The sequence below is a fragment of the Cnephaeus nilssonii genome (assembly GCF_951640355.1).
Source record: "Cnephaeus nilssonii genome assembly, chromosome: 2".
NCBI classification, from domain to species: domain Eukaryota; kingdom Metazoa; phylum Chordata; class Mammalia; order Chiroptera; family Vespertilionidae; genus Cnephaeus; species Cnephaeus nilssonii.
In genome coordinates, this window is record NC_137073.1 from 81,869,250 (window position 1) to 81,883,545 (window position 14,296).

The 14,296-nt window shown below is 39.0% G+C and overlaps 1 protein-coding gene across 1 annotated transcript in view; it reads right to left on the bottom strand.

Annotated features, from left to right (window-relative positions):
• RGS7BP (regulator of G protein signaling 7 binding protein) overlaps positions 1-14,296 on the bottom strand; it is a 99,829-nt gene that overhangs the window by 29,536 nt on the left and 55,997 nt on the right. The window contains exon 4 of the mRNA XM_079792238.1: positions 8,948-9,078. Coding sequence (XP_079648364.1) covers positions 8,948-9,078 — 131 coding nt within the window. The remainder of the gene's footprint in view (positions 1-8,947; positions 9,079-14,296) is intronic.

Genomic DNA, 14,296 nt, shown 5'->3' on the forward strand with positions numbered 1-14,296 from the left:
AGAAACCATGCACTATCCCTCAATGTAACACGTGCTGCAATCTGTGCCATGGAAATGCTTGGGAGACACACTTGGTGGGCATCATCCCAGCCTTGAAAGGCCAAGAAAAGCTTCCTCCTATAAGAAGTCCCATCTGAGTTATGGCCCAAAGAAAGTATAGAAGTAGGCCAAGTGAAGGGGATGGGTGTGGGGTGGGGTAGTGTGGGTTTCAGGAAGAGGGAACAACTGGGAAGAACTTGCAAGTTCAGGTTCCTCCAAGTAGTTCAAGATGCCTTGAGTGTGGTAAGGCAGAGAATGGGGTGGGGGACAGGTGAGGGGCTTGCTGGTGAGCAATGAGGCTGGAGAGGATAAAGGATCATAGTTCATTGATGCTCTTCTAAGCCACATTAAGGAGTCAGCAGAGAAACACCCCACAGATCTGGACAGTGGCCAACTTGAGTTCTTCCACAGCTTCCCCCTTTGACCCTTAGAATTATTATTCTAAGTTGTCCTTAGAATGGAGCCCTTTTCTCTAACATCAGGTGGGCTCTCAGGAAAGGAATCAAATGGCATCTTTAAGTCAATGTGTTATTTCACCCAACAAAGTGAATATGCATTGAAAATCATTTCACTTCTTATTATGAAATAAAAAACAACAACAACTCTGTCCCCTGAAAAATCAATTTCAGGCCTCACTGAACAAATATTTGCTCAGATAGGGGATGAAGGTAGGGGAGAAGGAGAGCTTTTAGAGCACCTTGAAATCATTAAGCTGGCTTCATCGCTGTTTAGAACTAGGATATCAAAAAGTTGGCCACTTTTCTCAGGGCCTTGCAGAGCTTGCTGCCTCCAGCTCCTTTGGGACTTCCATGTATTTTTAGCCTGTTTATGGATAATATAATAGGCATGTTTGAGGAAATGTTAAGGGAAACCACCCATGAAGCACATACCAGTTTGGAAGGCTGGTTATTCTTATATTCGTGAGAAATCGTCAGCCCTTTTAGGGGAACAAAACTACATCTGATTATGGGGCAGTCTCCAGAGTACCACAGAACACCCTCACCCTCAGAGGTCCTAGCCATGGGCCCGGGGGATTGGGATGGGTCATTTATTTAGAGTGGGGGTCTTTTTTTACACTCCACTCTAGAGATCACTTCCCTTCTCCTGATCTCTTATTTCTCCAGTCCTCTTTCTCCTTTGTTCTCCTTTTTACTTCCATTCCTTCTTGCTTTCCCGCCTGTCTTCAGCCAACCAGTGACAATGAGAAGCACTGACATACACAGTGCCTTTTTCTGAGGTCCTGAGTTTAGCCTCTAGTAGTGTTCAGCAAAGTCAATTTTATTCATTTACGTAAATTTCCCCCAGAATCAAAACAAAACAAACCAATAATCTCTGAGCTAATAATGTATCTGTGTACTATCATTTCCTTGATGGCAGGGGCAAATTCCCTATGTCCTGTGTGCTCCAGCACATTATCTGCTATGAGACTATGCCCAGGGAAGGCTTTAGGACAGTTGTCATACTGACTGTGAAAACAAAATGAACATGGCTGGCATGAGATGCACGGAAGCTTATCCAAACAGTTATTCTCACTCTCATGCATTTTCATAACTGGTAGGTGCTTTTTAATTCCACGCACTGTGAAAAAAAACACCTGGGGAAATATAGGCTGTTTGTTAAGTAATCCACTTTGACTCTCCCATTTCTAAAAAGCATGTAATTTAAATAGAAATAAGTTACATTAATTCAGTTGTTTACCTATGTGAAGAAACAGTTTCAAATGCTTTTCTATACTATGGTAAGAAGTTATTCAGAGTGCCATAAAACACATAGTGGAAAACAACAATTATATCATGCACAGAGCTCCATTCTTGCCCATACACTGAGAAATAAACATTTGCCAGTTCAGAAGACATACAGAACCATCCCCTTTTCCCTCACTGCCCCAAGTGCTAACTCTGTGATCCTTAGGCACTGTAGTCGCATCACTGCTCCCAGAGTAGCAGCCCTTGAGGTGGCTTCATGGTGGTGAGTGAGAAAGCACAGGGTCCCCGGGCAGCACAGGAAAGGGCCAGACAATAGAAGATACATTAGAAGAGGCCCCTATGAGACTTTCACTGCTCCATTTCTGGCCTTTAAAGTAGAGCAGAACACTGGACAAGGTGGATTTACTGTACAATTAATTAATTTCAGCTCTCCCACAGTAGGTATCTAAGGCTAAATCATGGTCATTTTTTTAAAAAAAACACACAAAACTTTATTGTTGAAAATATTACAGATGTCTTCTTGTTTCACCCATTGATCCCTTCTAGGCGGTACCTGCCCTGCCCCCCTCCAGGCCTTCACCACCCTATTGTCTGTGTTCATGGGTCATGTATATATGCATACAAATTCTTTGGTTAATCTCTTCCCACCCACCCCTGCCTTCCCGCTGAGTTTCCACAGTCTGTTCCATGCTCCTTTTGGAGCACATAAGTGGTATATTTTACATTTTTATTATTTATTTATTTATTATTTATTTTTTGTTAATCCTCACCCGAGGTTATTTTTCCATTGATTTTTGGGGAGAGTGGAAGAAAGAAGGAAAGACAGAGAGAAACATCGATGTGAGAAACACATCAATTGGTTGCCTCCTGCAGGAGCCCCAACCAGGGCCCAGGCCCAGGAGGAGCTTGCAACCAAGGTACGTGCCCTCAAACCTGGGACCCTTTTGGTCTGCAGGCCAATGCTTTTTCCATTGAGCCAAACTGGCTAAGGCTAAATTTTTATTTATTGGTTAGAGTGAGAGAGAGAAAGAGAGAGAAAAACATCCATTTGTTGCTCTACTTATTTATGCATTCATTGGTTGATTCTTTGATGTGCTCTGAATTGGGAATGAATCTGAAATCTTGGTGTATGGGGCCGATGCTCTAACCAATTGAGCGCATTTATTTTATTTTACTTTACCAAGTTTCATCATTTCTTAACATTAAGCTTCCTAACTCAAAGTAAAACATTTTATAAATCATTAAATGATTTCTGGAGTTCACGTTCTCTCCCATCTTAAACGTAACTCTCTGAACTTCATGTTATTTTGGAAAGAAATTAAATACAATGGATTTTATTCATTAAACATGGTATTTTGCAGTACTAGTAGCACACTAATAATAAATAAGCCAAATCTGTGGATAAAATTTAATCATAGTGCTATTATTTTCCATTTCTCCGTTTAATATGCTCTCTTTGTCCTTCTCCAATATAGCTTAGTGGAAAATGGGACAATTAGAGGACCAATTACAAACTTTGCAATGGGACCAATGTGCTGTGTGACCTTGGACAAGTCACCTCTTTCAGCCTCGGGTTCTTCAAATGTGAAAAGGGGAAAACGATACTTAAGGATAAAATAACACGTATAAAGCACCTGTCAAGTAGAAGGTACATAATCAGTGGAGGCTATTATCATTCCTTTAATTCTACTGCTCAGCTCATATCTACTTTGACAAAAGGTGATGACTATGGTGTCTTAGTAACTGTTTGGTATATGAAGACATGACGATAGAATAATAACTAATGGTTTTAGATCACCCTTAGAGTTCAGAAGTTGGTCATGTTTATATTATTCAAACAGTGTACATGTGTTCTGATCTTGGGTCCTTTGCATTAGATACCAGTGTTTATGAGATTGTTTCCTCTTGTCATTCAAATCTAGGTTACTAGTAAATGCTATCTCCTTACAGAGTTTGACCATCTCTTCTAGAACACCCAGTCATGATGACATCACCCATTCTATTTTCATTACTGACATCTCACTTATTGGTATTTGGGATGTTTATAACATTTTTTAAAAAAACTATTTCTTTGCACTAGACCCATGGTTGGCAAACTGCGGCTTGCGAGCCACATATGGCTCTTTGGCCCCTTGAGTGTGGCTCTTCCACAAAATACCACAGCCTGGGCGAGTCTATTTTGAAGAAGTGGCGTTAGAAGAAGTTTAAGTTTAAAAAGTGTGGCTCTCAAAAGAAATTTCAGTCGTTGTACTGTTGATATTTGGCTCTGTTGACTAATGAGTTTGCCAACCACTGCACTAGACTATATGGTCCACAACAACAGGGATCTCTTCAGCCTGATCACTGTACCTACAATGATGCCTTACATATGCTAGGTGCTCAATACATACTTGCTCAAACAATGAATGCACGTTTCCACTCAGAATTGGAATCATAGTCTATTTTAAGGTTTATTCTGCTTCGTTTCTTCTGACCTACTGTTCTATTTTAGTATCAACTGCCTCATTACATTAGAAAAGGATAAGGTCTTTACTTCTGACTATATTCCATTTCTGTCTTTATGTCGCTTGTTTCTTTCTTTGGTGTGGGTCATTTCCTTTTCTTAATGCGAGGCTGGATATATTAGAGTCTTTACTGTTCATAGTCTGCTCTTTGTCTTGAATTCATCCTGAATGTTGCTGGATAGCAGTTCATTAATTTCTCATTAGAGCCTCTTGAGGCCTCAGCTCCCACTAGATTTTGAATTAAGATTTTTCAATTTTTAACATTTTTCTATTCTTTCCCTCTTGTGATTACATTTCCTCTGCATATTTTTATCTCTGTGTTAATCATGGTGACACATTCCGGGAGAGAGCCCCTTATTTTGGGGGGAGAATGGGAAAATGGTATACGCTCAGAGGACCTGGGGACAGATTTGCTGTATGCTGTGGCAGAGAGGCAGAGCAGAGCCAGAGACGGCCACTGACAAGTGAGGTGAGATGAGAACAAAGACGGAACGAGCAAGGTCAGGTGTGAAGGGGAGTCACATGGAGTGCTCTGTCATCTCTGCTCCTTCAGAATGGGACTGTTGCCAAAACTGATTGACTGGGACGAGAATGAGAGAGAGAGACGAAAGCCATGGCCACGAGAGCAGGATCATTCAATTCCCTTAGAGTGAATGAAACCTGCAATCTCATTTCATCTGGTGGCAGGAAATGGCATTTACGGTCAATGTGATACATGGACTCAGTTATGGGAAAAGATTTCCTACCAACCAAAGTGTGAAGAAGTGAGAGCAACTATTTTTCACTATAAACATAGAAATTAGACTTTGTCAAGTAATGGTCCAATCTACAATTTAACATGCTGGAATATGAAACTACAAGATGTCTAAAATTATTCTCCTCATAAATATAAACTACAAACATAGTTTTTCAGAACCACACTCTGCATGGGATAACCCAATAGCCTTTATTAAATGTGGATTTTACCTCACATTTCGGTAATTTAATTTAATTTTGTTGGCTATGAAAAAAAGAAAACATCATTTTAGTAGTTTTTCTTCATTTCTTTGGCGATAGCTTAATGTTGTAAAGTATAAAAGATTTCCAAATAATAGATTGTATCAATCAAACTTATGAGATAGCAACAATTCAGAAGCATTGTATATGCAAAAAAATATATATAAAGATCCGCTAAAGATATTGCTAAGGACTAAGGATAATCATGATTTGCTTAAATGGGAGAAAATGACAATCTTTGTTACTAAATTCATGCACACTGCAGGAACGTTAAAATGATTTGAGGCTTCTTTTTTCCCCACAAAGAAACCATACTCTTTGCACCTGCAGTGACCTTATGTGCCCTCCAAGGAGTAAACTCATGACTACTCGATACAATAGTAAAACTAAGTGTGATATACAATACTTGCTGGACCTCTGGTGGCAGCCAGGGAGGTGATTAGAAATAAAAATAACCGTGAAGCAATTTGGTTTCAGTATTTAATCTCAAAGAAAAATTGACTAGACTCTTATTGAGCCAAACTTAATGACTCAATTACAATTCCTTTTCTTTCCTTGATGGAAAAGAAATAGTAAAGAAGAGGGGAATGGCCAACCTGTAACACTCACACAAAGAAGAAATTAGATAACCTAAAAGTTATCAAAACACCAGTTTTCATAATAGCATTAAATAAATATACCAGAAGGGGTTCTAAGCATAAAGAAATTTTGGGTGTTACAGGCTAGAATGGGAGTCACTATTCCCCTGAGACTCTAAGGACTATTTGATCTCTCTCTCTCTCTCTCTCTCTCTCTCTCTCTCTCTCTCTCTCCCCCTCTCTCTCTCTCCCCCTCTCTCCATTTATCTATCTCTATCTCTATCTCTATCTCTATCTCTATCTCTATCTCTATCTCTATCTCTATCTCTATCTCTATCTCTCTGAAGATGGAAGGCAGACAGATGGATCCATAGTAACATAGGTTAGAATTGATGGTGGCCTAAGAGCAGACATGGACAGAAGATTAAAGAGATGCTCAGGAAAGCTAACAGTCAACATGAATTATAAGTTATTAAATTTGATGTTAAGTAGTAGAATTTAGTAGTACATTGTGGCTGGCTTATAAATATGTGTCAAATAAATGAATGAAAAAAGAACGGTTTATGGCTTGGAAATTGGCTGACTGGTGGTGCATTCATTTCTTGAAGAACTTAGTGAGGTCATCTAGATGGGCCCCTTCCCTAGCCCAAGGCCACATTGGAGATACCACTGTATCAGCTATATTATGTTTAGAATTGTATATAAGTTAGGCACTAGAGCAAGAAGCAGGGTTTATTATTTTTAAAAGAAGAGGAAGGGAAGGAAGTAGGTCAAATGCTGACAATGGAGACAGAAGACAGTGAAGACCAAATGAGCTGATCAGTTCAAAGGTGATGTGTTTTTTTTATTTGTATGCTCAACACCAAATACAATAAGGAAGAAATCTGGGTGAGGGGCCCTCTTTTACTTTGAAACAGAGCTGGGAGGTGTGTGTGTGTGTGTGTGTGTGTGTGTGTGTGTGTGTGTGAGAGAGAGAGAGAGAGAGAGAGAGAGAGAGAGAGAGAGAGAGAGAGAAGAGGACAAGTAAATACATTGGGCCATGACAACCTGTTTGGATGTCATCAGTTCATCAGGGTGTATGATACTCATTTTTCTGATCAGGCTTCAGGAGTGTTGAGATAATCTCTTCAAACAAGTTCACTTGTATTAGTAACAGAAGTAAAGATAGAAACCATTGAAAGGTAAGCTTTTGGAATGAAGATAAAAATAAATAGTATACGTACATGGAGAAAATGTTCTCTTTTTTGGAGCATAGCATGACCCTGTTTTTAGTCCTATGTGTGTGTATACATCTGTATATACACAGATATAATTTTTACAAATACTTTATCATGTTATTTAGCTCCCCTCAAATTACATGCTCATTTTATTTCAAATCTCTTTGTTTCTTCCCCTGAAGTGTCTTTTTCCTTCCCTACCTGAACCCTATATTCTTCACAATCCAACTCAAGCCTAAGCCTTTCAATAAGATTCTCCTTGAGTATTAGTTTAATAACTTCTTCTATCTCTGAATTTAAATAATAGACAAGTATTTCATTTTATGTACCCTCTATTCTCCTGAGCTTAAGCACAAAATGTTTGCATTCGGGAGGTTCCCAATAAATTACTGTTTGGTGAATTAGTGAAGAAAATATGGGTTTACTCCTCCAGTAATGGAACTTTTGGCTTCCTCCTAGCATTCACTCCATTCCACTCTCTCACGTCATGTAAGAGCCACTGGTTGGGTGGGGTTGACCCTCTGCTAGTTCCAGGAAAGGGCCTGGATTGCCTAAACCAGTCCACATAATTCCATCCCTCTGGCAACAGTGATTTGTTCAAGTGTAGACCCATGATCTGACCTGGTCCAATCAGAATGAAGCTTAGGATGTTTGCTAGTCTGTAGTAAGGAGAAGTTCTGACTTTTTATGGATCTCGTGATGTGCAGATGTTATTACTCGAACTGTCCCAATCGGTTTGCTAATGTGGGGGAAGGCAGCCTGAAGGTAAAGCCAGAAGAAGACAGAACATCACTGAGAATGGGAGTCGGTAGTCTGGTCAAACCATGCTGAAGCCACTGCCACTGCTGGAGGCTTCGGTCATTTCAGCCAATAGACTCCTTTTTTCTTTTTTTTTTAAAATATATTTTATTGATTTTTTACAGAGAGGAAGGGAGAGGGATAGAGAGTTAGAAACATCGATGAGAGAGAAACATCGATCAGCTGCCTCCTGCACACCCCCTCCTGGGGATGTGCCTGCAACCAAGGTACATGCCCTTGACTGGAATCGAACCTGGGACCCTTCAGTCTGCAGGCCGACGCTCTATCCACTGAGCCAAACCAGTTAGGGCACCAATAGACTCCTTTTATAGTTTAAGCCTGGTAATGAGATTTTCTATAACTAATATGCCTCCCTCTTGTTTGTTGAGTTTCTCCTATTTTTAAATCTTTGGGATACAATTTGTCTTCTTGCAAGCTAATTCATTTAGGGAAATACATAGTAGCAATCTTGGATAGCATTTACTAGCCTAGTAAGATCATTATATATTTTTGATGCCTATGTCAATTCTAACCAAAGTCATGCTCACAAGTGGTAAAATAATAAATTGAGAACTGTTTCTATCACAATTTCTGCTCAAGGTGATCAGTGTTCTTTGGCATTTAGAATTGATATTGATTTCTTTTATTAATTTACTAGAAGCCCGATGCACAAAGATTCATGCAAGAATGGGCCTTCCTTCCCCTGGCTGCTGGCACCGCCTTTGCTCTAGCCCGGAGCCACCTTTCCGCCTTCCCACGCTGCCCAGAGGCCCGGAGCGGCTGGGGCGGCGCAGAACACCTGCATCATTGTCATAGTGATGACACAAGCGTCCCGCTCCTGGCCGCTTGGCACCTGTGTATGCAAATTAACCCACCATCTTTGTTGGGTTAATTTGCATACTCACTCCTGATTGGCTGTTGGGTGTCACGAAGGTTCGGTCAATTTGCATCTTTCTCTTTTATTACTGTAGATATCAACTATTTCCTGAACATTTACATCCTTTCTAATTATGTGTGGATAGACATACAGTGCATGCAGGTACTTTGCAAAAGATGAGCTTCTGCTTAATATTCCTCAGGTTTTATGGCAATATATTAAATGTAGCTACCTTTTCGATGAAACTGAAGAGACCCCAGCAGACATACGGATTTTAGCATCTCTGTTGTGTACATTTCTAAGCAGCACTGCAGCTGGATATAAAGCCGACAGATTTCTGGATGGATCTCACCACCTTCCGGGCTGCAACACAATGAAAGAGAAAAGCTGTGAACATTCTCAGGATTTCACTCATCAGCCATTTGCCTTAGCTCTGAGAGGAAAAGGTGCTGAATAATGCTTCCTTAAATCTTTGAGTCTAAAATTTAGGACTTCCTGCTTTCAAACCAATGACCAATATCATAGTTCTTACGTAAGTGTCTTTCTGACTAACAGCTCTTAATTCCACCACCCCCCCCCCTTCAGCAGCAGATTTCTCCTGGGAGCTGAAAATCATAAATGTTTTAAGTAATTGAAAATATCAGATATTTTCAACTTAAGTATTGGAACAAATTCCAAAATATATTTAAACCATAAAAATATCCTGGCTTGCAAGAAGAGATTAAAACCTCTTATTTTCAGAGAGACAAATGAAGAGCTAGTCAATTGCCAGTGGTGAGATTGTTCTTTAATATTAAGACCCTAGTATAATATGATTAGAGATACAAATTATTTTTATCGAAGGCTTTTGTTTCTGTCTAAAGGATGTTCCTTTAAGGTTTGCTATAGTTATTTTGTGAGAGGCCAAAAGTTTTTAATGAAAAAATAAAATTTTTATGAAAAAAGAGAAAAGTAATAAAATTCTAATAATTATGCTTAACAATCTAGTGCTAACTAAACACTGAACTTAGGTTTTAAATTTTATTCTACAGTCCTTGAGCCTTTCTCTATTAACTATGATAAAAATATAAATGTGAATATGATAGCCCTTGCTGGTTTGGCTCAGTGGATAGAGCATCGGCCTGTGGATGTCGATACTCTATCCACTGGGGGCGTGCAGGAGGCAGCCAATCAATGATTCTTTCTCATCATTGATGTTTCTATTTCTCTCTCCCTCTCCCTTCCCCTCTGAAATCAATAAAAATGTATTTAAAATAAACGTAAATATGATAAAACATGAGTGATCACTTTTATTTTTTGATTAAGAAAGGAGTTAGTTGTTAATAAAACTCTTTTTTTCTTAAATCCTCACCCAAGGATATTTTCTCCATTGAATTTCAGAGAGAGTGGAAGTGGGGGTGAGGAGTAGGAGAAAGAGAGGGAGAGAAGGGAGAGAGAGAAATATCGATGTGACAGAGACATATCCATTGCTTGCTTCCCACAAGCACCTGACTAAGCTGGAGTGAACCTGCAACCCAAGTGGTGCCCTAGACCAGAATTGAAACCGAGACCCTTTGGTGCTCAGGCCGACCAGGGCAAAACGCTTTCTTTTATATGCAAGTAAATTAGCATGTGTTGAATAAAGCAAACTAAACAAAAGGGATAAAGTTTAGAGATAGATTTGAAATGGAAGAAGCTTACAAATGAACTCTGTCCATTGTCCTAATGTGTTATTTTTATTTCTATCCCCATTCATTTAAAATGCATTGAAATCTGATGAAATAATGCAGTGTTTGGATTTGATTCCTTTGGAAAGTGGGTCAGTGGCAAAATGTCTGGGGTAATTATTAGGAGAAAAATTGAGGCTTCAATTTTTAAATTCTGGATGTAAAAGGAATTTGTATTTACGCAGCACTTTACAATGACAGTTTCCATTTTCAATACTTATTTAGTGGATGAGCCAGAGTGTGTCTAACTTAGTGGCTTACATAACACAAGAAAATGCAACATTCCTTGCTTCAGCGCCAGTGAGGTGCACAGTCATCCTGTGTCTTTCCTGTGTCAGAAAGAACAAAGTGTCTCCAAAGAGCTTATATGCAAAATGTATTTTATCAGAAAAATAAAAGACTATATTACTCTCTCATTGGTGTCTCAGGGGTCTAGCCCTAGGCCAGTGGTCGGCAAACTCATTAGTCAACAGAGCCAAATAGCAACAGTACAACGATTGAAATTTCTTTTGAGAGCCACATTTTTTAAACTTAAACTTCTTCTAATGCCACTTCTTCAAAATAGACTCGCCCAGGCCGTGGTATTTTGTGGAAGAGCCACACTCAAGGGGCCAAAGAGCCGCATGTGGCTCGCGAGCCGCAGTTTGCCGACCACGGCCCTAGGCCAACATTGGAATCAAGCATATCTCTGGTGAAAGTTTCCAGATTTTCTTTCAGAGTCTCCCACCCTCAGGCTGGACCTCCATACTCCTCCACCATACACACAAGGTCTCATTGTTTCATAGCATCTGAGCCTTTCAAAATGTCTCTGTCTGTGGCCCATCCCCGCATGGCCCTGCTAGACTCTGAAGGGATAATGGGCATTGCTAGTTGGTGTAATCAAATGTCATGCTGTATGTTACCTGCTAATACATTGACTTCGATAGGAAAATGTGAAGATAATGTCTCATCCCTAAGGCAGGTTAGAGGGAAAATATTTTAAGGCAGGCGTTTTCGTTTCTGTGCTGCTTCATCGTCCCAATCCTAGCTGCCTATTTTCACCTACGCATAACATTGGCCCTGGTGGCTCATATGCAGATTTAAAAAACCACCTATAATAAATCTGTTGTATGTATGGTACATTTGATGAGTGGGACAATTAGCGAGGACAGTATCATTCCAAGCCATGGAGTATTCTTATTTTCAAAGATATAAAATATGTGTGTAGTGGCTTAGTTCCAAAAATATGCAAACCTCATATATAGATGACATTTAAAGTAATTTAAAGAAATGACTAGAGTTAATATTCTAGTCACAACTTCAGAGCCAGTATGTTTTATTTATTATTTTGTAGCTAGACAGAGAGAGATAAAGCAATGTATTAAGTGCTTCTGTAAAAGGCAAATAGAAATGGAGATTAAAATGCCTAATTCATAACATTTCCTTGGGTGCCATCTCCCTAATGCCTCTGTAGCCAATGGCGATTCCAGGAACTGTGGAACCATTTCACCCTTTGTAACTGTTACGGGAAGGAATTAAATAGGTGCCACTGGAAGTGGAATCTGCCCAACTATAATTAATTGCTGCTAAAGTTGCATTACACATTTCCTAGTTAAAACCTTCACACATATACTCGTGGATTATCCTTTGAGATCTTGGGAAAATTGAAGTATAGCGAAAGAGAGGAACTAGTTAAAGAGCAGTGGGAATGTTATCTTTCATGTCAGTGATTCATGATCCCTTGACCGGGTTGCATTAGCCTCGAGACTTGTATATTTTATTTCTCCCACTTTAGAGCACTCAGCTGTATTACTAATTACTAAAGGTTCATTAAAAGGCAAATTGTCAAATGGGTTATACTCTGTTTAATGTTATAAGCAGTGAACTGAAATACGGTTTTGAGAAGCATTAAGATCATTTAGGCTATTTTCATAACAAATGAGCAAGAGTCAGAGCATGGGGAATGGAGGAAAAGCCAAGAAAGCAGCAATTTGAAAGCTTGAAACTTCCTAGGGATAAATGGTAGAGCCTAAGGAAACATTTACATTAACATAAAATTGTACCCGGCCGGTGTTGCTCAGTGGATGAGCATCGACCCTTGAACCGGGAGGTCACGGTTGGATTCTGGTCAAGGGCACATGCCTGGGTTGTGGGCCCTATCCCCAGGAGGCAGTCAATCAGTGATTCTCTCTCATCATTGATGTTTCTTTCTCTCCCTCCCTTCCTCACTCTGAAATCATACTTTTTAAATAATGATTTAAAAAGGAAATGGCAGCAACTTAACTCAGAGCTAACTTTACCACATATCACTTAGACTCAGTCTACAATGATTCATTCTTCTTAAAGTTTTAGGTCTATGAGACATTCCTGAGGTGACTGATGCTCATTCAATTAAGACAAAAGAAATGTTATCAGTTAGTGACTAGGTTGTGATTATTTATTTTCTTATGAGCATAAGTCAAAAGCTAAACTGACCATTTTGATTATGTTGAAAGCCTCAGTATTAATGGGAAAACACCCTAGAAATGAACGTCAACAATAGTTCAGTGATTTAGAGCTCAAGTTGAATGAAAAAACATTTAAAATAACTGCCAAATAATGTATCTTTCAAATAACTCCTTATGGATGAGAATTAGGATTTAATGTCTTTAATTAGCCAACTTAAGAAACCTGAACTGATATAGTAACAGGGGTACAAGTGTATGGATATCGCCTTAATCATCCCTTGATGATAGAAACACTTTCTATTGTAGATATTCTTATTTTGTAATTCAAGACAGACTGACCAAGCCAACTATCAGTGATGATGTGCAGCAACAGAGACTCTCATGCATTGTTGGTGGGGGTTAAAATGGTACAATTCCTTTGAAAATAGTTCTGGAAGTTTCTTATAAAACTAAACATACTCCTGTCCTATGACCTGCAATTCAAGTAATTACCCAAGAGAAATGAAAACATTCACAAAAAGATCTCTATAGGAGTATTCACAGTAGTTTTATTTAGAATAACCCAAAACTGGAAATAGGCCAGGTGTCTGTCAAGAGGAAAGTGGATAGAGAAATCAGTATATTTCCACAATAGAGTAATACTGAAGAATTAAAAGGAATAAACTCCTGGCACATGAAACAACACAGATGAATCTCAAGAACATGATCTTCAGGGAGAAAAATCCCTTAACACAAAAGAGAAAATAAATTATAACACCATTTATATGAAGTTGTTGAACAGATAAAACTAATTAATGGTGACAAATATTAGAATAGTGATGAGAAGGGGCATGAGGGGAGGGAACTTTCTGGGCTGAGGGTAGATAGAGATTTGAGATACACGGGTGTATACATTTGGCAAAACTTATTGAATGGTACAATTAAGCTTTATGTATTTGATTATAAGAAAATTGTACCTAAAAAGAGAACCGTAAGCAAGTATTGACCTCTAGTTAATAATATGCATGCTGAACTGTTCAGGAGTAAAGTTTACTGATGTCTGCAACTTCAGAAACATAATGTGAATTTCTGGTTGGATAGAGGGATGAAAAGACAGGTAGATACGTAGTAAAGCAAGCGTGATAAAATGTTAATTGTAGAATCTAGGTGATGGGTATTTTCTTGATGTCCAAGGATTTTCATTTCCCCAACTAATTTCATGGCGTAAATTGAACAAAACAACTGAGAAGCTTTATGGCTACTGAGGTCAAGTTTAGGAGAGAACACACTGGGGATTTCAGTTACAAAATGCCTTGGCCCTGTGTCTGCTTTTTTGCCGAATTTGCCAGACTTTGGTGTTCTGAGCAGCTACTAAAAGCTTTTTGAAAACCAGCAAAATGTTTGTTGTTTTTGAAAGTCTGTCCCTAATGTAATGGTTTATATATTTAGTTGAAGGCAGCAAAACATAAT